We start from the raw sequence: 23,303 nt of genomic DNA on the forward strand, positions 1-23,303 counted from the left end.
TATCTTCTCGGGAATGGAAAGAATTTGGCAGGAACGACGAGAAAACAAAAACGGTTTAGGAAAGTAAACAATAACCACAATATTAGTGACGCTTATCGCCGATTTTTTTTTTGTTTTTTTGTTTTTTGGTGGGTGGGGGGGGGGAGTGGTGAGGAGGTCGGGTTGGTGGTCGGTGTTGAATTCACTACTATGCCCTCAATGGTGTCCTTCTTCACACATGTCCTTTATACCGCGCGAGTCTGGATGCTAAACTAGCGAAGACCGCTGAACGTTTGCAGAAAACGTTTGGAGTAACAAGCCTAATTATAAATTGCTCGGTGAAAAAGTAATTAAACAAGCAATTATTTTAATGAGACTGCCGCTTTGGATATTTTACAATATTGTTTAAAAAGCCCCATGCTGTCTCTAGATCTTGGCTTCGGTAAATTTTGCGTGGTGAACAACGGGGTGATAATAATTAAATTCGAGTTCGATACGAGACCAAATTGCTCAAACATCAAGTTTTTCGTACGGCGTTCTAATGCTCAGAGGTTAACTAAAACCGATAAAGATTTCACATAATTGCCGTTTTCGGGAGAAAGTTAGTTGCGTGTGGTTGAAAAAATGATACCTAAGGGACGTACGATTAGAATCGAAATGGCAGCATGTCAATCTGTAACGAGATAGTTGCCTTGGAAACTTGTGACATTGTAAGGGGACTGAAACTAAGAAAAGCCTTTTCCTTGGGGGAATTCTTAAAAGCATTGCTAAGATTTTCAAAGTCACCAAGTGTATACCTCATTTAAGTCTTTTTCCCCAACCAATGTTTAAAAGGACATTTCCGTAGGGAGCTTACAGCATCAACTTTTTTCAAGGTACGTTGATAATAAGGTGTGAATTCGAACAAAGATCGACATACTTACTGGCCGCATATCCATCTTTCGCAGGTCTTTATCTTCGCTCATACCGATCGAAGGCATCGACAGTGGTATCATTACGTTCATTTAGGAGTACGATAACCAAGGTAGGTACAGTAAATTTGCTCCAAATGTTCGGCGAAGGTCATTTACAAAGGGCCGTTGTTGATGACTTTTTTGTGACATAGGAAGTGATTTAATAATGACGTTATGGGGTAAAAACGATTGTTTACACACTTGCAGTTAAGTTCCCAATACGTGAATGCATCCTGAGCGGGCATCCTTCAGTTCTTTCTTACAAACGATTTTTAAATCATGGGGATAGATTCTGAACGATTTACGACGGTTACACTAAAGCGACCCCTTTTAGGTTCGCTTAAACTTGGCTGTTTAAAATACAAACAAGGGAGAAACTTGGGAAAACGTAGATGGAGGTGAACTCCCCTTGGGAAATTCAAGTAATGTTCAAATTACTTTGACTCTCAGCGTAACTGGCGACATGACTTGATTCCCTTCGCTCGTTGTGGAGCGCAAGAGGCCCCACCAAAGCGGCTTCCATCGTCTCCTGTTTCCTGCTGCCTTCAATTTTCAATCATTCTATGTTCACCCAATGCCTTCTTGATCTTTGACAACTGTACGCCTCCGTGACTGTTCAAGCATTCCCCTTCTTCTGTGCCCTCGAGGGTTCCATTCCAGAGCCTTTCTTGTGATGCCATCCTTCTCCTTTCTAGGGGTATGTTCTTCTATTTCCATCGTCTATGATTGATCGTCACTTCGACCTTCTCTTGTTCAGTCCTTATCCGTGGTTTCTCAAAGAAATACACAAGTAAAATTAGCAGGTTTTTCTCGAATTCGCCTTTAACAGGTAATTGCGTGTTGGCGTCCTATGAACGTGAGTGAGCGGTCATTATTGCAGATTAATGAAATGAAAAATAAAATGAGAGTAAGCTTGTTTACAGTTTATAGTTTGTGCTACACTTAGATGTACTAAAATATAGCTTTATCTGCGGGTTTTTAAATTATTATTTCAGGGTATTTTGACATACTGCTTCGATACAAAATTTAAATTTTAAAACAAAGCCGTTTAGTTAGTAATGAAAAATGTAATAGCAAGCAAACACTAAATGCAATGACTGTTGACAAAACATGACAAACACATGCCGCGCTGAAAGAAACTCGAAATGTTAACTAATAAGTATCCTATAAGTATCTTACAAAAATGAGTTTCACAAATTACGAGTTACCTTCCTTGTTCGATGACGTCTGTAAGATGCGAGGACAGAGAGTGAAAAAGGTTCCTTTCTCAAGTTAAACAGGGTCAAACCTGTATTTTAAAAGCCGACAGCCTTTAATTAAACGGACAGTAAGCCCCGCTGTTTAGTTCCTGTGTTTACTATGAAAGTACCTGCGTTAAGCAGAAACCTCTCTTAAGCGGACGTGAACTACTGAAGTGGTAAAATGCCCATTTCTATTGCCAAGAACTTGTATGAGACGGCCACTTACAATGAGATTTTTGCTACATTAAACTAAATCCAGTTTTTTTTCCTGGTAAACCTCTGAACCTTACGGTAAGGATCTGATGGGTGAATTACTACAACTGGAGAAGAATTAAACAATTCAAGAAAAAAAAGTTATTCGACTCACAAAAAAAAATTCAGAATCAGTACCATCACGGAAAACGGAATACGTTGCTGACAAATATGGTTCGGATCTCCTAGTAGCGGGGGTCGTCCGAAGATGATAAGCAGTGTTCGTAAATTCTCGGAAGAGATCGGAATCACTCGAACGTTTTTAGGAAATCTTCAGAAGATAATTTACATGGCACTGTTCGGATAATGAGAAGTAGGCCACTGATACGATACAAAACCACAAAACACTCGAGATCCGGCGCAATTAATTGCTAGCTGAAGAATGGCCGGAATTTAATAGAGAAATGGCTTGAATTTTAATTGATACCTGAGAATCTAGCACCGTGCAGACCTTGAATTTTTTTTAGGGCGGTTTGCAGTTAAGTGTGGAAACTAATCTGCGTTTGGTTTGGATTTGCCTTACTACGTTCTCTGATTGGTTGAAATAATTAACTCGCCCCACGTTTTCAGTCAATGACAAGAAAACCACTTGACTTGCTCACACGCGTTTACCCGCGCCTGGCACTAGTAACAAATTCTGATTGGTTCATAGCGCTGCTTACGTCTAGATCTATTGTGGGTGCTAAGAGTAATTACTTTGGTTTAAGTCCTGTTCTAACTGAACAGAACTGCAATTACTCGACGAATTTGTGAAAATCATTTGTATGACTGTCTCTTATCAAAGAACAAATACCCTTGTCTTGTCCCTGTACTTTTCTTATAACAGTACTAAGGAAAAGTTATTAAAATATCAAGAAAATTCACCTTAGTGATCATATTCTTAATTCTCATGGCCGTAGGGGTTGAATAAACATTGATATTATATGGAGAAATTTAATGCTGATTTCTGTTGGGGCTTAAAGGGTTAAACGGACAGTAGAGTTGCCTCGAGGGTGTCCGCTAATATAGATTTAACTGTGCGTTTTCCTAGCCACTCTGGATATCTTTTTTATTATTATTTTTCTCAGCAGAACCAGCGATGGCTATCAAAGAAACAGTATTCTTTCTTTCCATAATGTTTTTACCCCTTATGATGGAGGCGAAGCAGCCAGTGAAGCCTGAAGGTAAGCATATAGTCAGGTGTCTCCTAGCGACCACTTCTCATAAGCAACCATTTTGTAAATATTCTTTTAATTTGTGTCTCTGTTTCGAAAACTCTCTCATAAGCGACCACTGTGCAATTTAGGTACAGAGTGCGACCAGCTTTTAGGCTAGAAAATTGACACATTCGTTTGTTGTTTTTATTTCCGAAACGCGAAGACCGCCGTTTCCATCCTTTGAGTCGAAGACCTGCGTTTTCCATTTTTGGTCGTTCGTTCCAGAAATTCGCTAACCCACTGAGCCATTTCACGGTAATTGTTTATGGCTGGTCGTCTTATTTTCTTTGGGCACGGTTGTTGCAAAACCCAAGAATAAATTAGTACCGTTGTCTATTTGCCTAGTCGTTGCTGATAAGGCATTTAAAAGCGCCGGTAGTACGGTAAGATATTCGATGCGCGTTTGGGCTAATTTTGTTGATTTTTCTCGTAAGCGTCCACTTTTCCGTGCACCAAGAGTGGTCACTTACAGGACAGCTGACTGTAACTAAAACTGAATCATCACCTAATGTAGATACGTCACTCACGCTCGACTGCACGTTTCAATTCACACTTACTCTCCGATTTTTAGGTTAGTGTAAATGACCGTGGTTAAGACTTTTCAAAATTTTAACTTTTCGCTCTTTGGTTAGATATGATATTAACCTTAATATTGTTGAAAGAAAATTTTCACAACCTCTTAAGTGACGCTAGATAAAATAACCCAAATAAAATGTTTTCGGGGAGCGCCCTGCTAAATTGCTAAAAGCCATAATCCAATAATTCCACCGAATGAGGCTTGCAGCGGCCTGTTGACATTTTCGCTGGCAAAATTCATTCCGGGATCTCGAATTACCTTAAATTTTCATTGGTTTGTATCCCAATAGAAGCAGTTTATCGTTGCCAAGGATTCGTCTCATCGCGAAATTTAAGTCTCCCGTGAGTCAACTGTGAATGCAAGAGAAATATTATGGTGCATTTGGGGATCGCGTGTTATCGTTTCTACTTCCAGGTTAACCCTGACCGAAACAAATGTATGAAAGTTTGCTCATGTAATAAATTGTTTCTTGACCCAGCGTGTTCCGTCGAGATAGCGTGGCATTGGCATTCGTTTAGCGATCCTGCCGTTCCTTCTGGTTGGAAAACACGCCAAAAAAAGTAGATGGCCAATATCAGGCTATCTTGATTTCCCGAAAGCAATACTTAATTTTTGCGACAAGGATTGAATTATTGCTCGAAACAATATGTCCTCTATCGCGCCTGTAGATAGCTGTTACCTCAACAAATACAGAATATTCAGCTTGCGGGGATTGAAGGGGGGAGGCGGGGGGGAGACACAACGTGCACACGCTGACTTTGAATATTCATTACTTCTTTAACATGAAAACAAACACCACCAAGCCTAATAACTTTTTTCTACAACTTATGTGACAATAATTTGGTATGACATTTAATTTTTCACCTGACATGATGTTTACATGGCAACAACATTCAGCCAGCCATGCTTTTCGAAATTCAGTTTTTCTTAACTTTTTTTTTAATTTGCGTATTCTCGTTACTATTGCACTTTTACATTATTCTAGCACTTTTTATTGGTTTTGGTTGTTTTGACTCAATTCGAAGGTTTTGGAGAAATCCAAGTTGGTGGATCTAAGATAGCAGCTGTGAAGATTCAATTACGAAATTCGTACGTCATATAACGTCATCGTCCAATTTTGAATCAAAGTAGATAGTGTTGGACGTACTATCTGCCCTCCTGGTTTCATTGTCGTAAATAAATGCACTTGAAGTTAAAAAGTGCTCTTGAAGTTACGAAGGGTAGCACTAATTGTACACTGGTCGTGAACTAAAATTTATGAGTCGTTACTTGCTACCCATGCAGCTTTGTAAGCAAGGCCGAATTCGTGAAATTTATTTTAAATTGTTTAGCTTGAACTGTTAGTTTCTAGACGAACTTACTGTTCCCGTGTCGCACGTGGAGTGGTTAAAAAATTTCAGTGGATTGCCTGTGAACAGGCCAGTGGTGTAACTTGATTGAAAAGAAGGGCAAGCGAAAGTGGGAAGAAACAGGGCGGATGTTGATTGATTTCTCCCGTGTTCTTCATTATTTTAGTCCTCCCAAAACCCTTTCCTTATTCTTGTATCTTTGATATTATAGCTCAGTCTGCCTTGTTACTTAGCAGTTAATGTCATTCTTTCTTTTTGTCATCCTGGCCTGCCTAGATTAGCTTTTCTACCTGCGACGCCAAAACATGTACATGTAAATTTATACAAACACCCAATAAAGTTGAAGTTTGAAGTTGAAAGGGCTAAAGGATTTATTGAAGTGATCGTGATAAAAAATTAATCATAACGCTGTCTTGTTTTTTGCTTTTTTATAGTTTCAATTCAAGCACTGTCTGCAAGGTCAACGGAGCAAGATGCAGGGAATGAAGAGAATCTCGAGGAAAAGATGAAGGAAAATATCAATGATATCAAGAAACTGGTTCAGAAGAAGAAGCTCGGAAAGAAGAATAAAAAGAAGGTTTTGGAACTGCTAGACGAGTTATCTGAAAAAGCTGAAAGTTGCAGCACTGGCAGCAATGATGCAGGGAATGAGATCAAGGAGGATATAGAAGTTATCAAGCTATTGGTTAAGGTTAAGAAATTCGCAAAGAAGAAAGAAGTCAAAGCCAAGGTTTTGAATCTGCTAGAACAGTTGTCTGTAAAAGCTGAAGGTTGCGGCGGTAAGTTAAGAGTGAATTTCTTTATGCCAATAGATATCAGTAACGGGAGACGCGAAGACGTTTTGGGGGTCTGATGTTAGCGAATGGGGACTATTTGGGCTTAGTAATTTTCAAGTGGGCTGTTTTAGCGTGAAAGAGGAGGAATCCTTTTTATCGTTTATGAAAATAGATTTCAACAAGATATACCTCCTATGGCGCGAGGGAGCCTTTGGACTTTTCGGGGATCCAGTGTTACCCTAATAGTACTCTTTGTGGTCTAACAACTTGGTCTCGTTAGGGCTGCTCTACTTTCTGTTACGTACCTTTCCATGAAAATGGAGTCCAATTTTTCTGCTTAACTCACTTAGAGGGAATCCGATTTGTCTATTTGCAGTTTTCGATTTTAAAACTGGTTGATTACAAAACATTAACTGTAAGATGGGCCTCTTATTTCCTTTTAGCGGTGGCCGGTGGCTACACCACTTGGTCCAACTGGGAAACATGCAGCGAGACTTGTGGCGGTGGAGTTCAGAAACGTTTAAGAACGTGTACAAATCCCCCTCCATCTGGAGGTGGAGAAACATGCTTGGAACAAAACCTGGGACCAGCAGAGGAAACACAACAATGCAACGCACAGGATTGTCGTATGCAACATTCTTTGCATTTCATTTTAACGTCTTATCTTATCTAGACATGGATTTCTTGTATTCTGAGTCCACGAGGTTCCATCCCACCCCCTTATACACCTCCGAGACTGAAATTAGAGAATAAATAAAACGTCGAAGGAATTTTCTTTTGAGATCGGAAAGCGACGTGAACTACTTCATGATATCCAAATGCCGACCATCTTGGATCAGTTACTTTTAATTCCTGGATATCCCAAAAACGTTAGATGGTCTCCATATTTCACCAACAGAATCAAAACAAAACAGCTCTAAAATGATCCAAAACATAAAAGTTACTATAACAAAGTGAATTTCTTTTCATTAAAACCAGGAGTATTTCTATCTCTGAAAAACCTTGTCAAATTTGGTTTCCGCGATAACATGAAACTTAACAAAAATTGACTTACCATCCCCTCTCTCCCCCCAAAAAGAAATTGTTCCCAGATAAATTACGAAGTGGAGTCACGAAGTTTGGTGGGGCATGCTACAATGTTAAAAAGTTATAGTTTCCAAAATTGGTGGAGGTAGGATCCGCCCTCTTCTCCGTTCATGATAGGGTAAAAAGGTTTAACATTTCCTCTTAGGTGGTTAATTGCAGCCAGACATCTTCAGTGATGGGTCTCTCTTATTTGCTTTTAGCCGTGGATGGTGGCTACACCAACTGGTCTGAATGGGAAGCATGCAGCGTAACCTGTGGAGGGGGAAGTCAGAAGCGCTCAAGAACCTGCACAAATCCTCCTCCATCAGGAGATGGACAAACATGCTTGCAGCAAAGCTTAGGACCAGCGGAGGAAACCCAGGAGTGCAACGCGAAGGACTGTCGTAAGCAATGTTCTTGGAGTTACAATCAAACGGTGGAATGTTCCTATAAAATTTTCTTTTTAATGGTTAATTAGCGGAACATTAAAGGCATCTTATTTACTATAAACCGTGCTTGGTGGCTGCAAGACTTGCTCTAAAAAGCGAGAATGCAGCATGACCACTTGTCGCTATGGAAAACCTGAAAGGTTGTATTTATGATAGATTTGTTTCAGGCCAAAGTGCTATATTAGTTCTCTTTCCCTCAAGTTGATTTGGTACCTTGCGAAACCATTTTGTTAATAAATTAGAGTACTGTAACCCCATCAAAGGCCACTAACGCTCAACGTGGAATATTTAATCTGCTAATGGGTGTTTATCTGCCGCTGAAATTTGAACGACAGTTTGGTCCAGTTTGGCTCCGTCAGCAAAACTGGTCCTCAAATGGTACTTTTGGTTATTCATTAGTACAGTCGCATTTAAAGATTGAAAACTGATCTTTTGAACGTGTTTATAGACCACACGATTGCAGGAAGCAAAGCCAACAGTTCCATCTGATTCAATTCGTGAGAAGCTCATTATTATTGTTATTATCATTATCACTATCATTATCATTGTCATTATCGTCATCATCATCATCATCGTCATCATCGTCACCATTGTCATTGACATTGTTATTGTAATTATTATTGTTGTTATTTCCCTGACCTTGTCATAGAATGTAGTTTAAACGATAGGGTCAGACAGATTTATGTTATGGCATTTTTTGTTTTGTTTTTTTAGCTTGTCCAGCTGGTTGGGCTACTAATGGAGTTTATTGTTATTACATCGACGTAACTCGAACCCCAAATAGAAATGTTGCTCGACAAAAGTGCCAGAGCATGGGAGCAGACCTCCCTAAGATCAAGTCATCCGGAGAAAGGAACTTCATTTTCGACCTGATGCAAAACAAACAAGGATTATCAAATGAGGGCGTGTGGCTTGGCCTTGATCGAAGTGGCTCCAACTTTAGATGGATTGATGGAACACCTGCATCTTATCAAATTTGGGGACACCGAGAACCGAACAACCATGGAGGAAACGAAAATTGTGCCCAAATGTACAGAGGAGGGGGCAATGCTGGCAAGTGGAATGATAATCCCTGCTCCAACTATGGAGCGTCCCCCTCTATCCTTTGCCAGAAGCGCATGATATAGCTGCGAAGCCTACTCGCATACGGGACCGTAGACAGTAAAAGAAAAGTTACCATGTTAAAGTAGCCTATTGGTTATCATTGATGTACCGTTTAGTAAACCAAGATATTTGTAAGAGGGTTACATTCTTTCAATACATGTCAAACTTGGGGTGAATGCTGAGTCAGCTGAAAATAAAAGTGGTGTTGGCAACTTAGTGTCGTAATTTATATTGTGTAGTTCGGTAAAGGTTAAATATAATTTTGACAGTTGTAAATTCATAGTTTTGGAAAACTTTACTTTTGAAGATGGTGTGGCGGCCCTTTCCAATCTATGTTGGTTTTGCCTCGTTTGTGTTAGCTATTCCTTTCTCTTTACCGCATACCCCGTGTAGGATCTGAGTGAGTTCCTAGAAATGGTGGGTACTGGACGTTATGGCAACATGCAAAGTTAAGCTATTTTCGTTAAAAAATCGAAGGCTCCTATGAGCCAACTCGGGAATGCAGAAGTGAATAGTGGTAACCGTAAAGCCGTACTCGTATCAAACTACGCTACAAGGATTCGTGGACGCCATGCCACATTGCGGGAATGCTTTTAAAAGTATAAACAATTAAACAATTAAATATGCACACGCACTCTGATTCCTTCCGATACGTGAAGCAAAGCAAAGGTGGGCATATGCGTTCTTTTGGTGGTTTTCCGTGGTCAATCGACAGAAAAGCGTCCAGTTTTTCTTCCAAGAACCTCCGTATTTTTTTCCTCGCGTCGACAAAAAAGCGTCCAGTTTTTCTTCCTCGCGTCGTGTTGTTGCTGAATGAAACTTGATACATGTGCTTTTCTGTGAATCGTCTTCCCCTTTAAAGCTAAGAAGCCATTTAAGTATCAGTGCGGTAAAAAAAGTAAAAAAAATTGAAAATAATAATAACAATTGGCAAAAAGTACTTGTGCACAATTAGAGGCAAAGCTACTACTGCAATATCCTCATATTTCTTTTCGAAAGAGTAAGGCCGGCCACTTACGAACAAGAGGCCATAAAATTCGCAGACACTTTGTCACAAGAATGGGAAACAAGGATAACGACAAAAGTTTCCTTTCTATCGCGGCGTGGTCTTCATGGCCAACTGAACATTAGTTTCATCCATAAAGTCTGAATCCAGTTTAAGAACTCTCCCCTCTCCCCACTCCCACCTCCAATCAACCCAGGCGTAACCGGGGAGAGGGAGGAAAAGAGGTCCGGGTCCCCCTTTTCTTCTCTCGCTTTTCTCTCGCTCCCCCTCCCCCTCCCCGCTTATGCATCCTACTGTTCGGTGTGGTGTAGTGGTTACGCGTCGTCAGAAAGTCGGACGGTCGTTGGCTCGAGGCTAGGTTAGTCTCTTCATTGCCGGGTTGTTTCCGTGGATAAGAAACTTTGCTGCGTTCTTAATAAGTCACCGCCATAACCTTAATAAAAATTAGTACAGCAGTAACTTTAAAATTACAATATTTTATAACAAAAAAATTACCCTAAAAATTACAACAGTAAATAACCTTTCATCCTGTAACACACATGTGCAGTGATCGATTGAAATAAAGGTAGTTTATAGTTCCAGTTGAAGTGGTAGGCGTCTCTGTGAACAAGAGAATCGTCAGTGAATCTGTTGAATCGCAAGTGGATCGGCCATGGACCCAGTGAGATTAAACATCATCTGCATTATAACTGATCCGCCAATACTTATTCAGTTATTCCACTGTAAGAAATCCATATTATTATGAACTGATAAGAGAAAAATCCTCTAAGAGAAAAGGTTATAAAAACACGTACAAAACGTAGGCAAGCGCACTTCCTCGGTTCGTTTTGGACCATATATCAATTTGTTTTGATTTGGTACGTTAGCTACCAACAACATTCGCTCAGTGTGGTTTATTTATGACTAGTATGGACATAGTTGCCTAGGTATATCATATTATCCTCTCCCTCTTAAGGATTTTCAGAGATAATTTACGACACTGTATTGGGATTTCAAGTGCCAAACTGGTTCTGGCGCGGTTTGCTATAAATGAAGTGATGAGTTGTGAATGCCCCCGAAGTGAATGTGAAGTTTTGCCACATTGAACACACACCATATTGTTATTCGTGACATCGATACTTTCGATCAACAGGCGCGAGAGAGCCTCATGTATGCATAATGAGGATTTGGCCGACTACAGTTCGAGTTCGTTTATCACTCAGTGAGCATTATTTTAGATGTGTAAAGCTTCTTGATGACGACTGAATAACTACTTTCAGTTAAAAAGAAGCAAATTAATAGGAAAAATACTCACCAAAGCCAGAAATTCTGCAGAGTAGCCGACGTAAAAGCGCGAATCGCGAAAAGTGAGAGGAAACATAAGAGGAAACGCAGAGTTACAGTGTTCAGCGGCCGGGTCTGTGGTTGAAAAAGCTTTCATGTGTCTTTCGTGAAAAGGGCAAAGGCCGGGAAATCCTACGACCTAAATCAAATCCCTAATTTGTATCTCGAAGATCGTTTAAAATAGTATGCTGCTTACGTAGTGCAGAATATTCTCGGAAAATTGTGATGGATTGATTTACTGAGCGACAAGACAAAAAAGCTTCAAAAGACTATTTTTGACGGCATTTGTATGGCATAATTAAAGAGTAGCAACGAGTGTGGTATTTTTCCCAATTTAACAAAACACACGCGCGCTAACTTTGCAAACATCTGATCGAGTATGTAAATATCTGAACTACGGTTGACATAATATTCTACATATGAAGGTAATAAGAAGTGAGACTGGGGGAGTTTTTAAAAGTTGCTAAGCTACTGCTTTTCTTACTAAACTCGATCTTCCGCTACTAGCAGTGTCTGTCCAAACACCAACTCCAGAATCTAATTTTCGAACGCAAAACTCCCAAGATACAGCATAGGGTGAGTTGCTCAAGGCAATTTTTTTTGTCTGTTTTGTTTGGTTTTTGTTTTGTCTTGCTAAATTTTGTTTCATTTCTGCTTCTGTGCCAGAGTGATTATTCAAGTAATAAAGGTTACGCGTGTCCATTCAATAGTTTTTGTTTTTCCATACATTTTCGCGGTTTATGCTTCTCCGTTGTTGACGGTGCTTAGGTTTGACCTGAAATTCAAACAGGCAGAAACTTCTAAAAGGAATAGCGACGACTTGAAGAAAACGTTTTGGAGCCGAACAAGCTTAAAATTGCTCGGTGAAACGTAATTAAACAAGTAATTATTCAATGACACTGTCGTTTTGGATACTTAACATTATTGTTTTAAAAAGCCCCATACCGTCTCTTCGCTTCGGTAAATTTTGCGTGGAAAACAACGCGGTGACTATACTATAAAAACTGATGAAGATTTCACACACACAGTTTTAGTTTCTGTGGAAGAACGTGTAACTTAGTTGCGTTCAGTTGAAAAAATATACCTCAGGGACGCGCGGTTATGCCAACCTGTAAGGAAATAATTGCTTTGGAAACTTATGACAATGTAAGGGTATTCTTAATACGAAAAATCTTTTCTTACAGGCATTTGTAGAACCATTGCTGGGCTTGTCAATGTTCCGAATAGACAGTCACCAAGTGTATGCCTCGTTGATAACCAATCGTCGATTCGTTACGTCAAAAGCAGCCAATGAAAGAGTTACATTTACCACATCTATTCTTTTCATAAGCCCTTCTTACCCATTAAGGATAAAAAGGACATTTCCTTAGAGAGCCTACAGCATCAGCGTTTTTCAAGGTACGTCGATAATAAGGAATAAGGTTTGAATTCTAACAAATGATCGAGATACTTACTGGCCGCATATCCATCTTTCCAGGTCTTTATCTGTGTTCATACAGATCGAAGGCATCGAAAGCGGTATATATAGCCAATTTAGGTATATTAAATTTGCTCCAAATGTTCAGCAAAGGTCGTCTACTAAAGGTCCGTTGTAGATCACTTTTTGTGACATAGGATATGGTTTAAGAAAAACGTAAGAGGGGGAAAGCGGTTGTTTACACACTTAGAGTTAAGTTGCCAATACGTGAATGCGTCCTGAGCGGGCATTCTTCTGTTCTTTTTAACAAGCGGTAATTAAATTATGGGGACAGATTCTAAACGATTTAGCAGGCCGACGGAATACACTAAAGCGACCGTTTTTAGAGTCGCTTAAATTTGGCTTTTTAAAATAGCGACAAGGCCGAACCTTAGGAAAACGTAGATGCAGGTAAACTCCCCATGGGAATTTCAACTAAGTTCAATTTACTTTGACTCTCAGAACGAACGACTTGACTTTATCCCCTTCGCTCGTTGTGGAGCGTAGAGCCGCCAACGGCTTCCATCGTCTCCTGTTTCCTGCTGCCTTTAATTTGCAATCATTCTATGTTCACCCAGAGCCAGAGTCTCTCTTGTAATGCCATCCATCTCCTTTCTCGGGGTTTGTTCTTCAACGACGATGATTGATCGTCACTTCGACCTTTTCTTGTTCAGTCCTTATCCGTGGTTTCTCAAAGTAATGCACAAGTAAAATTAGCATTAAATTAAAAATTAAACTAAAATTAGTTTTTTCTCGAACTGGGCTTTAATATGTGATTGCGTGTTGACGTCCTATGAACGTGAGCGGTCATTATTGAAGAATAATGTAATTGTGTCACTATGAAAACTATAATGAGAATAAGCTTGTTTATAGTTTTTAGTTTGCGCAATACTTGGGTGTAATAAAAGATAGCTTTATCTACAAGGTTTTAAATTATAATTTCAACAAAGGTGTGTAATTAGTAATGAAAAATTTAATAGCAAGCGAACACAGAATGTAATAACTGTTGAAACAACATGGCAAATACATGCCGCGCTGATACAAACTTGAAATGTCAACTAATAAGCATCCTATAAGTATCCTTCAAAAATGAGTTTCACAAATTACGAGTTACCTCCGTCTGTAAATTGCGAGGACAGAGAGTGAAAAAGGTTCCATTTTCAGATTAAAGAGTCAAACCTGTATTTTAAAAGCCGACAGCCTATATCAAAAGGACAGTAAGCCCCGCTGTTGAGTTCCTGTGTTTATTATGAAAGTCTCTGCATTAAGCAGAAACCTCTCTTAAGCGGACGTGAACTACTTAAGTTGCTACAATGCCCATTTCTATTGTACAAAACCTGCATGAAACGTATGTTTATAAAGATTGTAAGTAAAAAGAACTGTCAGCATGATTAAGCGACCAATCGAGACAGGAGGGTTTGCATAAACTGATTTAACTGATGGCTGAGAAACAAGAAAACTGTCAGCTGAGATGGCAAAACTTTGCCTGTGTATAACGTGTATAAGTGTATAACTTGACAATAATTGTATAGTTCATGCATATGGAATACGTTACTGACAAAGATGGCTCGGATCTCCTAGTAGCGGGGATCGTGCGAAAGTGATAAGCAGTGTTCGTAAATTCTCGGAAGAGATCGGAATCACTCGAAAGTTCTTCGGAAATCTTCGGATGATAGTTTACACGACACTGTTCCAGTTCAGATAATGAGAAGTAGGCCATTGATACGATACAAAACCACAAAAAAATCGAGAAACAATAGTTGCCTGAGATCCGGCGTAATTATTTGCCAGCTGAAGAATAGCCGAAGTTTAGTAGAGACTAGAATGGTTTGAATTTTAACCAAGGGACTATGAGGTCTTATTATCTCCCAAAAGCAAGAACTAATTATGGAATATTCAATATTAGATTTCAAGGTCCATCAGTGTGGAATTCCATAGATGAAGATATTAAATCATCTTCTTTGTCTTTATTTAAACAGAAAATGAAACAACACTTAATCAAGGATTACTGGACATCTGTACTTCGATTTCGATTTTGCAATTCTAAGATAAGAAATAATACTCTTTTGCAACGTAAGAATTATGGTCATTTTAATATACAGGCACTTTACTTAACTCTTTTTAACTTTACTTTTGTGTGTATTTATGTGTGTTTGTTCTTGTGTCCCTGACCTTAACATTTAAATATCTTTTCTTACAGCTGGCTGCCTGGCATTTTTAACTTTTAGGTTATTTTGGGCAGCCAGCACCCCTATCATCTATTGTATGTATATATATATATTTTCTGTTGTAATAATAATGGCGTGGAATTAAGTATTGTTGTAGTTGATGTTGTTGTTGAGGTCTCTTGATTTAACTAATAATCCAGCACCGTTCAGACCTTGAATTTTTCTAAGAGCGGTTTGCAGTTGAGTGTCGCAAATAATCTGCGTTTGCTTTGCACTTGCCTTACTACGTTCTGTGATTGGTTAAAATAACTCGTGCCACGTTTTCAATCAATGACAAGCAAACTACTTGACTTCCTCGTACGCGCTCACCCACGCCCGCCAATAGTAACAAATTCTGATTGGTTCATGGCACTGTTTACGTCTTGATCTATTGTGAGTGCTTAGAGTAATTACTTTGATTTAGGTCCTGTTCTAATTGAACTGAACTGCAATTACGAGTTGTGAAAATCATTTGTATGACTGTCTCTTATCAAAGAACAAATTCCCCTATCTTGTCCTTGTATTTTTCTCATTAAAGTACCAGGGAGAAGTTATTAAAACATCAAGAAAATTTACCTTGGGTGATCATATCCTTAATTCTCATAACCATAGGGGTTAAATAAACATTGATATTACAAGGAGAAATTTGATGCTGATCACTCTTGGTGCTTAACGACGGGATAAACGGAACGTAGAGTTGCCCCGAGGGAGTCCACTAATGTACATTTAACTGTGCATTTACCTAGCCACTCTAGATATCTATATTATTATTACTTTTTTCTCAACAGAACCAGCGATGGCTATCAAAGAAATAGTATTCATTCTTTTCACAATTTTCTTACCCCTGATTATGGGGGCGAAGCTGCCAGTGAAGCCTGAAGGTAAATATAAAGTCAGGTGTCTCTTAACGACCTCTTCTCTTAAGCAACCACTTTGCAAATATTCGTTTCATGTCTCTGTTTCGAATACTATCTCATAAGAAACTACTGTGGGATTTTTTTAAGGTACAGAGTGCGACGAGCTTTTAGGCCCGAAAATTGACACATTTGTTTGCTCTTTTTATTCCCGGAAGACCGCCGTTTCGATCCTTTGAGTCCGGCGAGGACCTGCGTTTTCCATTCAGTTTGGCCGTCCGTTCCAGAAATTCGCTAATCCACTGAGCCATATCGGGGCAATTATTTATGGCTGGTCGTCTTATCTTTTTTAGACACGGTTATTGCAAGACCCAAGAGTAAATTAGTACCGTTGTCTATTTGCCTCGTCGTTGCTGATAAGGCATTAAAAAGCGCCGGTAGGACGGTCAGATATTCGTTACGCGTTGGGCTAATTTTGTTGGTCTTTCTCGTAAGCGTCCACTTTTCAGTGCACCAAGAGTAGTCACTTACAGAACAGCTGACTGTAACTAGAACTGAATATTCACCTAATGTAGATACGTCACTCACGCTCGACTGCACTCTTCATCTTCACACTTGTTCTCCGATTTTTAGGTTAGTATTAATGATCGTGGTTAAGATTTTTCAAAGTTTTAACTTTTCGCTCTTTGGTTAGATAAAGTATTAACCTTGAAATTACTGTCGCGAGATAAAATAAGCCAAACAGAATGTTTTCGGGGACCACACTGTTAAGTCGCTAAGAGGACTCATAATCCAATAATTTCATTGAATGAGGCATCCAGTGGCCAGTTGACATTTTCGCTGGCAAAATTCATTTCGATATCTCGAATTACTTTAAATTTTTTATTGGTTTGCATCCCAAAAGAGGCAGTTTAGCGCTGCCAAGGATTTTTCCTATCTCGAAATAAAAGTCTCCCGTGAGTCAACTGTGAATGCAAGAGATATATTATGGTACATCTGTTACATTTTGGGGAGCGCGTGCCATCGTTTCTACTTCCAGATTAACCCTGACCATTACAAGTTTATGGAAGTTTGCTCATGTAATAAATCGTTTCTTGACCCAGCCTGTTCCGTCGAGATAACGTGGCATTAGCGTTCAGTTAGCGATCTCACCGTTCCTTTTGGTAGGGAAACACGCAAAAAAAAGTAGATTGCCAATATCAGGCTATCTTGATTTCTCAAAAGCAATACTTCATCTGTGCGACACGGATTGAATTGCTGCTCGAAACAATATGTCCTCTATCGCTCCTGGAGATAGCTGATAGTTCAACAAATACAGAATATTCAACTTGAGGGGATTGATGGGGGGTGGGGAGAGAGACAAAGTGCACACGCTGACTTGAAATATTCATTACTTGTTTAATATGAAAACAAACACCACCAAACTTAATAACCTTTTTCTACATTTTATGTGACAATGATTTGGTATGACGTTTAATTTTTCAGGTGACTTTTTGTTTACATGGCAGCAACATTCAGCCAGCCATGCTTTTCGAAATTTAATTTTTCTTGACCCTTTTTTAAATATACGTCTTCTCGTTACTACTGCACTTTTACATCATTCTAGCATTTCTTTATTGGTTTTGGCTGTTTTGGCTCAGTTCGAACGTTTTGGAGAAATCCAAAATGGCGGATCTAAGATAGTAGCTGTGAAGAATCAATGACCGAATTCGTGGGTCATATGACGTCATCGTCCTATTTTGAATCAAAGTAGACAGTGTTGGACGTACTCGCCGCCCTCCAGATTTCATTGTCGTAACCAGATGCTCTTAAAGTTAAAACGTGCTCTTAAAGTTACGAAGGGCAGCACTAATTGTACACTGGTCGCGAACTAAGATTTATCAGTCGTTAATTGGTATCCAGCTGCATGAGTAAGCAAGGGCGAATTCGTGAAATTTATTTTAAATTGTTTTGCTTGAATTGTTATTTTCTAGACGAACTTATTGTTCCCTGAACATTTGTGTCGCACGTGGAATGGAAAAAATTATCAGTGGATTGCCTGTCAACAGGCCGCTGGTGTAACTTGATTGAAGAGAAGGGCAAGCGAAAGTGGGAAGAAACAGAGCGGATGTTGATTGATTTCTCCTGTGTTGCTTTTGAAGCTCAAAAAAGTTCTTCATTATTTTAGTCCTCCCAAAACCCTTTCCTTATTCTTGTATCTTTGATATTATAGCTCAGTCAGCCTTCTTACTTAGTAGTTAATGTATTCTTTCTTTTTGTCATCCTGGCCCGCCTAGATTAGCTTTGTTAACTGCGGCGCTAAGAAATTGTACATGTATTTTTATACAAAAACCTTCGTTTGAAGTTGAAGGGGCTTAAGGATTTATTAAAATGATCGTGATAAAAAATTAATCATAACGCTGTCTTGTTTTTTGCTTTTTTATAGTTTCAATTCAAGCACTGTCTGCAAGGTCAACGGAGCAAGATGCAGGGAATCAAGAAAATCTCGAGGAAAAGATGAAGAAAAATATAAATGATATCAAGAAACTGGTTAAGAAGAAAAAGCTCAATAACAAAACTAAAAAGAAGATTTTGAAACTGCTAGACAAGTTATCTGAAAAAGCTGAAAGTTGTAGCGCTGGGAGCAATGATGCAGGGAATGAGATCAAGGAGGGAATAGAAGTTATCAAGCTATTAGTTAAGGATAAGAAATTCGCAAAGAAGAAAGAAGTAAAAGCCAAGGTTTTGAATCTGATAAAACAATTGTCTAGAAAAGCTGAAGGTTGCGGCGGTAGGTTAAGAGTGAATTTCGTTTATGCCAATAGATATCAGTAACGGGAGAAGCGAAGACCTTTTCGTGCTCTGAGTTTTAGCGAATGGAGACCACTTGGGGCTAGTAATTTTTTTAGTGCGATGTTTTAGCTTCAAAGAGGAGGAATCCTTTTTATCGTTCATGAAAATAGACTTCATCAATATATACTTCCTATAGCGCGAGGAAGCCTTTGGACTTTTCGGGAATCCAGTGTTACCCTAACAGCACTCTTTGTGGTTTAACAACTTGGTCTCGTCAGGGCTTCTCTATTTGTAGCTAAGTCTCTTTCCTTAGAAACGGAGTCCAATTTGTCTGCTACACTCACTCAGAGAGAATCTGATTTAACCATTTGCAGTTTTCGATTTTAAAACCGGTTTATTACAGGAAAACAGTAACTTTATGATGGGCTTCTTATATCCTTTTAGCCGTGGCCGGTGGTTACAGCACTTGGTCCAACTGGGAAACATGCAGTGAGACTTGTGGCGGTGGAGTTCAGAAACGTTCAAGAACGTGTACAAATCCCCCTCTATCTGGAGGTGGAGAAGCGTGCTTGGAACAAAGCCTGGGACCAGCAGAGGAAACACAACAATGCAACGCACAGGACTGTCGTATGTAACATCCTTTGCGTTTCATTTTAAAGTCTTATCTTATCTAGACAGGGATTTCTTGTATTCTGAGGCCACGGGGTTTCCTCCCTCCCCTTACGCACCTCCGAGACTGAAATTAGAGAATGGATAAAACGTCGAAGGAATTTTCTTTTGAGATCGAAAAGTAACGTGAACTATTTCATGATATCCATATGGCGACCATCTTGGATCAGTTACTTTAAATTCCTGGATATTCCGAACACGTTAGATGGTCTCCATTATTAACCAGCAGAATCAAAACAAAAGAGCTCTAAAGGGTTCCAAAACATAAAAGTTACTATAAAAAATTGAATTTCTTTTGTTGATAACCAGGAGTATTTCTATCTCTGAAAAACCTTGTCAATTTGGTTTCCGCGAAAACGTGAAACTTAGCAAAAATTGACTTACCACCCCCCCACCCCTCCAAAACGAAATTGTTCCCAGATAAATTACGAAGTGGAGTCACAAAGTGTGGTGGCGCATGCTACTAGCAAAGTTAAAAAGTTATAGCTTCCAAAGTTGGTGGACGTAAGATCCGCCCCCTTCTCCGTTCGTGATAGAGTAAAAACATTTAACAATTTCCTTTTCGGTGGTTAATTACAGCGAGATATTTTCAGTGATAGATCTCTCTTATTTACTTTTAGCCGTGCATGGTGGCTACACCAACTGGTCCGAATGGGAAGCATGCAGTGTCACCTGTGGAGAAGGAAGTCAGAAGCGCTCAAGAACCTGCACAAATCCTTCTCCATCAGGAGGTGGACAAACATGCTTGCAGCAAAGCTTAGGACCAGTGGAGGAAACTAAGGAGTGCAATGCGAAGGACTGTCGTAAGCAATGCTCTTAGAGTTACAATCAAACGGTGGAGAAGCCTTAAAGGGGCAGTGTCACCAGTTTTTAGCATGCCTTTCAATAGCGTAAAAACATATTTGCATTGATGGAAATATTAAAATAATTGTCCAGTATTGTTAACAAATGCCTTACAAGTATACATAAGATAGTATGTGTTATCTTTTGCTGTGGATGGCTTGGATGGAAATGGATTAGAACTTGAAAAAATTGGCCAATCTTTTTCACGTTCTTTCTGTTTATCATTGGTGAAATTGCTGAAAACAGGTTTATAGTTTGTTCTTCATTGTAGAAATCAGTTGATATTTTCCTCTCGGTGCTCTACAAACAATTTAATGTTAGAGAAAAATTCTACGTTAAATATTTGAGTAGTTTTGGTCAAAATACAGCAACATCTCTGTGAGAGTGCTCCTTAATGACCTCTTATTTACTTTAAATCGTGCTTAGTGGCTGCAAGACTTGCTCTAAATAGCGAGATCTATAATGCAGCATGACTACTTGTTGCTATGGAAATCCTGAAAAGTTGTGTTTTTGATAGATTCGTTTGAGGGCAAAGTGCTGTTAGTTATCTTTTCCTCAAGTTGACTTGGTGCCGAAACCAAATTGTTCATAAATTAGAGTGCTTACCATTTACGCAAACCACCCGGATGGAAAAATTCGGCATAAATACGAAATCATTTAACTTGTCTTAACAGAAGATCGATAACATGCAAAATGCATGAACATCAGCTGTAAATCCCTAAAGGAAAAATAAAAATGCGTCACATTTGCGTACTCCAAATGGAATGACGCGTACCATTTGATTTTCCAACTGGAATTTCTGGGTTTTCCATGTAAATGGTAAGCACCCCTGTAGCCCCATCAAAGGCCATTAACGCTCAACGTGGAATATTTTATCTTCCATTGGGTGTGTATCTGCCCCTGAACTCAGTTCAGGGGCAGATACACACCCAATGGAAGTTCATAGTATGAACGACAGTTTTGCTCCAGTTTGGATCCGTGATCCAAATTAGTTTTCAAATGGTATTTTTGGATATTCATTGGTACGGTTGCATTTTAAGATGGAAAACTGAACTTTTGAACGTGTTTATAGACCAAACGATTGCAGGAAACAAAGCCAACAATTCTATCTGATTCAATTCGTGAGAAGCTAATTGTTATTGTTATCATAATTATCACTATTATTATCATCGTCATCATTGTCATTGACATTGTTATTGTTACTTCCCTGACCTTGTCTTAGAATGTAGTTTAAGCGAAAGGGTCAGACAGATTTATTATTTTTACTTATAGCATTTTTGCTTTCATTTTCTAGCTTGTCCAGCTGGTTGGGCTACTAATGGAGTATATTGTTATTGCAAGCAATAAGCAAGGAGCCGCACAACGAAAATGTTGCAAGTATACGCAGAATCTGTGAAAGATCAAATCAGCCAAAAATATAAATGTCTCAACTTTCTGCAAGGCTGATAAGACTGCGTAGAAAACTTAACAGAACAGCGAGATTATAGAGACCAAACCGTCGAGAATCAACAGAAACGGGAACCGTGGACAGTTGCTTCGAGCTGGTTGGCTCTCGTCAGCACGGTGTAGCACAGCAAAAAGTAGAACAACCAACGGGTGTCGAGTGGTCTACTAAATGCACGTGGTAGTGATTTCGGATGGGCCCAAGTCCACGTCATAGCGCCTGTCACTACGAACAATGAAAAACAGAACTGAAATATCATGTCGCAGTCGCAATAAGTTAAATGAGAAAAGCAAAACTTTCCTTTACAAGTTCATGGCCAAAACATGTTCAAAAGAAGTACAGCATATAGGATCTGAAAAGATCTACGGTCCAAAACATAAAAGAAAAAATAACTTAATTGTTGAGGTTAAAATTTTCTACTCAGTCCTATCAGCCTTGCAGAAATATATTGTTATTACATCGATGTAACTCGAACCCCAAATAGAAATGTTGCTCGACAAAAGTGCCAGAGTATGGGAGCAGATCTCCCTAAGATCAAGTCATCCGAAGACACTGAACTTCATTTGCGACCTGATGCAAAACAAACAAGGATTATCAAATGAGGGCGTGTGTCTTGGCCTTGATCGAAGTGGCTCCAGCTTTAGATGGACTGATGGAACACCTGCATCTTATCAAATTTTGGGGACACTGGGAACCAAACAACCATGGAGGAAACGAAAATTGTGCCCGAATGTACAGAGGAGGGGGAAATGCTGGCAAGTGGAAAGATAATCCCTGCTCCAACTATGGAGCGTCCCCCTAAATCCTTTGACAGAAGTGCATGATATAACTGCGAAGCCTACTTGCATACGGGACTTTAGACAGTTAAAAGAAAAGTTACTATGTTAAAGTAGCCTATTGGTTATCATTGATGTGCCGTTTAGTAAACCAAGATATTTGTAAGAGGGTTACACTCTTTCAATAAATGTCAAACTTGGGGGTGAGCGTTGAGTCAGTTGAAAATAAAAGTGGTGTTGGCAACTTAGTGTCGTAATTTACATTGTGTAGTTCGGTAAAGGTTAAAGATAAAAATATAATTTTGACAGTTACAAATTCATGGTTTTGGAAAACTTTACTTTTGAAGATGGTGTAGCGGCCCTTTCCAATCCATGTTGGTTTTGCTATACCCCGTGTAGTATCTGAGTGAGTTCCTGGGAAAAAGAAATGAAAGAAATGGTGGGTAGTGGACGTCATGGCAACATGCAACGTTTAGCTATTTGCGTTAAAAAGTCAAAGGCTCCTATGAGCCAACTCGGGAATGCAGAAGTGAATAGTGGTAACCGTAAAGCGGTGCTCGTATCAAAGTACGCTACAAGGATTCGTGGACGCCATGCCACATTGCGGGAATGCTTTAAGTATAAATAATTAAACAATTAAATTGCACACGCACTCTGATTCCTTTGGATACGTGAAGCAACGCAAAGGTGGACGTATGCGTTCTTTGATGGTTTTGCGTGGTCCATCGACAAAAAAGCATCCAGTTTTTCTTCCAAGAACCTCCGTATTTTTTTCCACGCGTCGCGTTGTTGTTGCTTAATGAAACTTGATACATGTGCTTTTCTGTGAATCCTCTTCCCTCTTGAAGCTAAGAAGCCATTTGAGTATCAGTGCCGTAATAATGCAAATAAACCTAGGAAAAAGGTAACGTGCTATTACCAGAATAATACTTTCAGGAAATGTTACAATATAAGATTTTTTATTATTGCCCGGTCATTATTGCCCTGGTCATTATTGCCCTGGTTATTATTG

At 39.3% G+C, this 23,303-nt stretch overlaps 2 protein-coding genes across 5 annotated transcripts; both read left to right on the top strand.

Moving 5' to 3' along the window:
* Positions 1-2,788: 2,788 nt before the first annotated feature.
* On the top strand, positions 2,789-9,153 carry LOC146467362 (uncharacterized). Of its 2 annotated transcripts, XM_085126103.1 has the most exons (5): positions 2,789-3,588; positions 5,982-6,326; positions 6,767-6,949; positions 7,610-7,792; positions 8,552-9,153. In XM_085126103.1, the coding sequence occupies exons 1-5, from the start codon at positions 3,504-3,506 to the stop codon at positions 8,962-8,964; spliced, it is 1,209 nt and encodes a 402-aa protein (XP_084982229.1). In that variant the 5' UTR covers positions 2,789-3,503; the 3' UTR covers positions 8,965-9,153. The 2 variants fall into 2 exon arrangements, with proteins under 2 accessions (XP_084982229.1, XP_084982230.1); XM_085126104.1 differs by lacking the exon at positions 6,767-6,949.
* Positions 9,154-11,677: 2,524 nt separating this feature from the next.
* LOC146467363 (uncharacterized) lies at positions 11,678-22,488 on the top strand. Of its 3 annotated transcripts, none has more exons than XM_085126105.1 (7): positions 11,678-11,846; positions 12,455-12,668; positions 15,722-15,814; positions 18,213-18,557; positions 19,004-19,186; positions 19,849-20,031; positions 21,366-22,488. In XM_085126105.1, the coding sequence occupies exons 3-7, from the start codon at positions 15,730-15,732 to the stop codon at positions 21,416-21,418; spliced, it is 849 nt and encodes a 282-aa protein (XP_084982231.1). In that variant the 5' UTR covers positions 11,678-11,846; positions 12,455-12,668; positions 15,722-15,729; the 3' UTR covers positions 21,419-22,488. The 3 variants fall into 3 exon arrangements, with proteins under 3 accessions (XP_084982231.1, XP_084982233.1, XP_084982234.1); XM_085126107.1 differs by lacking the exon at positions 11,678-11,846 and adding an exon at positions 12,268-12,319; XM_085126108.1 differs by lacking the exon at positions 11,678-11,846 and having other exon boundaries at positions 12,424-12,668.
* Positions 22,489-23,303: the final 815 nt, after the last annotated feature.

The sequence above is a fragment of the Pavona decussata genome, unplaced genomic scaffold (genome assembly GCF_977016875.1).
Source record: "Pavona decussata unplaced genomic scaffold, jaPavDecu1.1 SCAFFOLD_137, whole genome shotgun sequence".
In the NCBI taxonomy this organism is placed as follows: domain Eukaryota; kingdom Metazoa; phylum Cnidaria; class Anthozoa; order Scleractinia; family Agariciidae; genus Pavona; species Pavona decussata.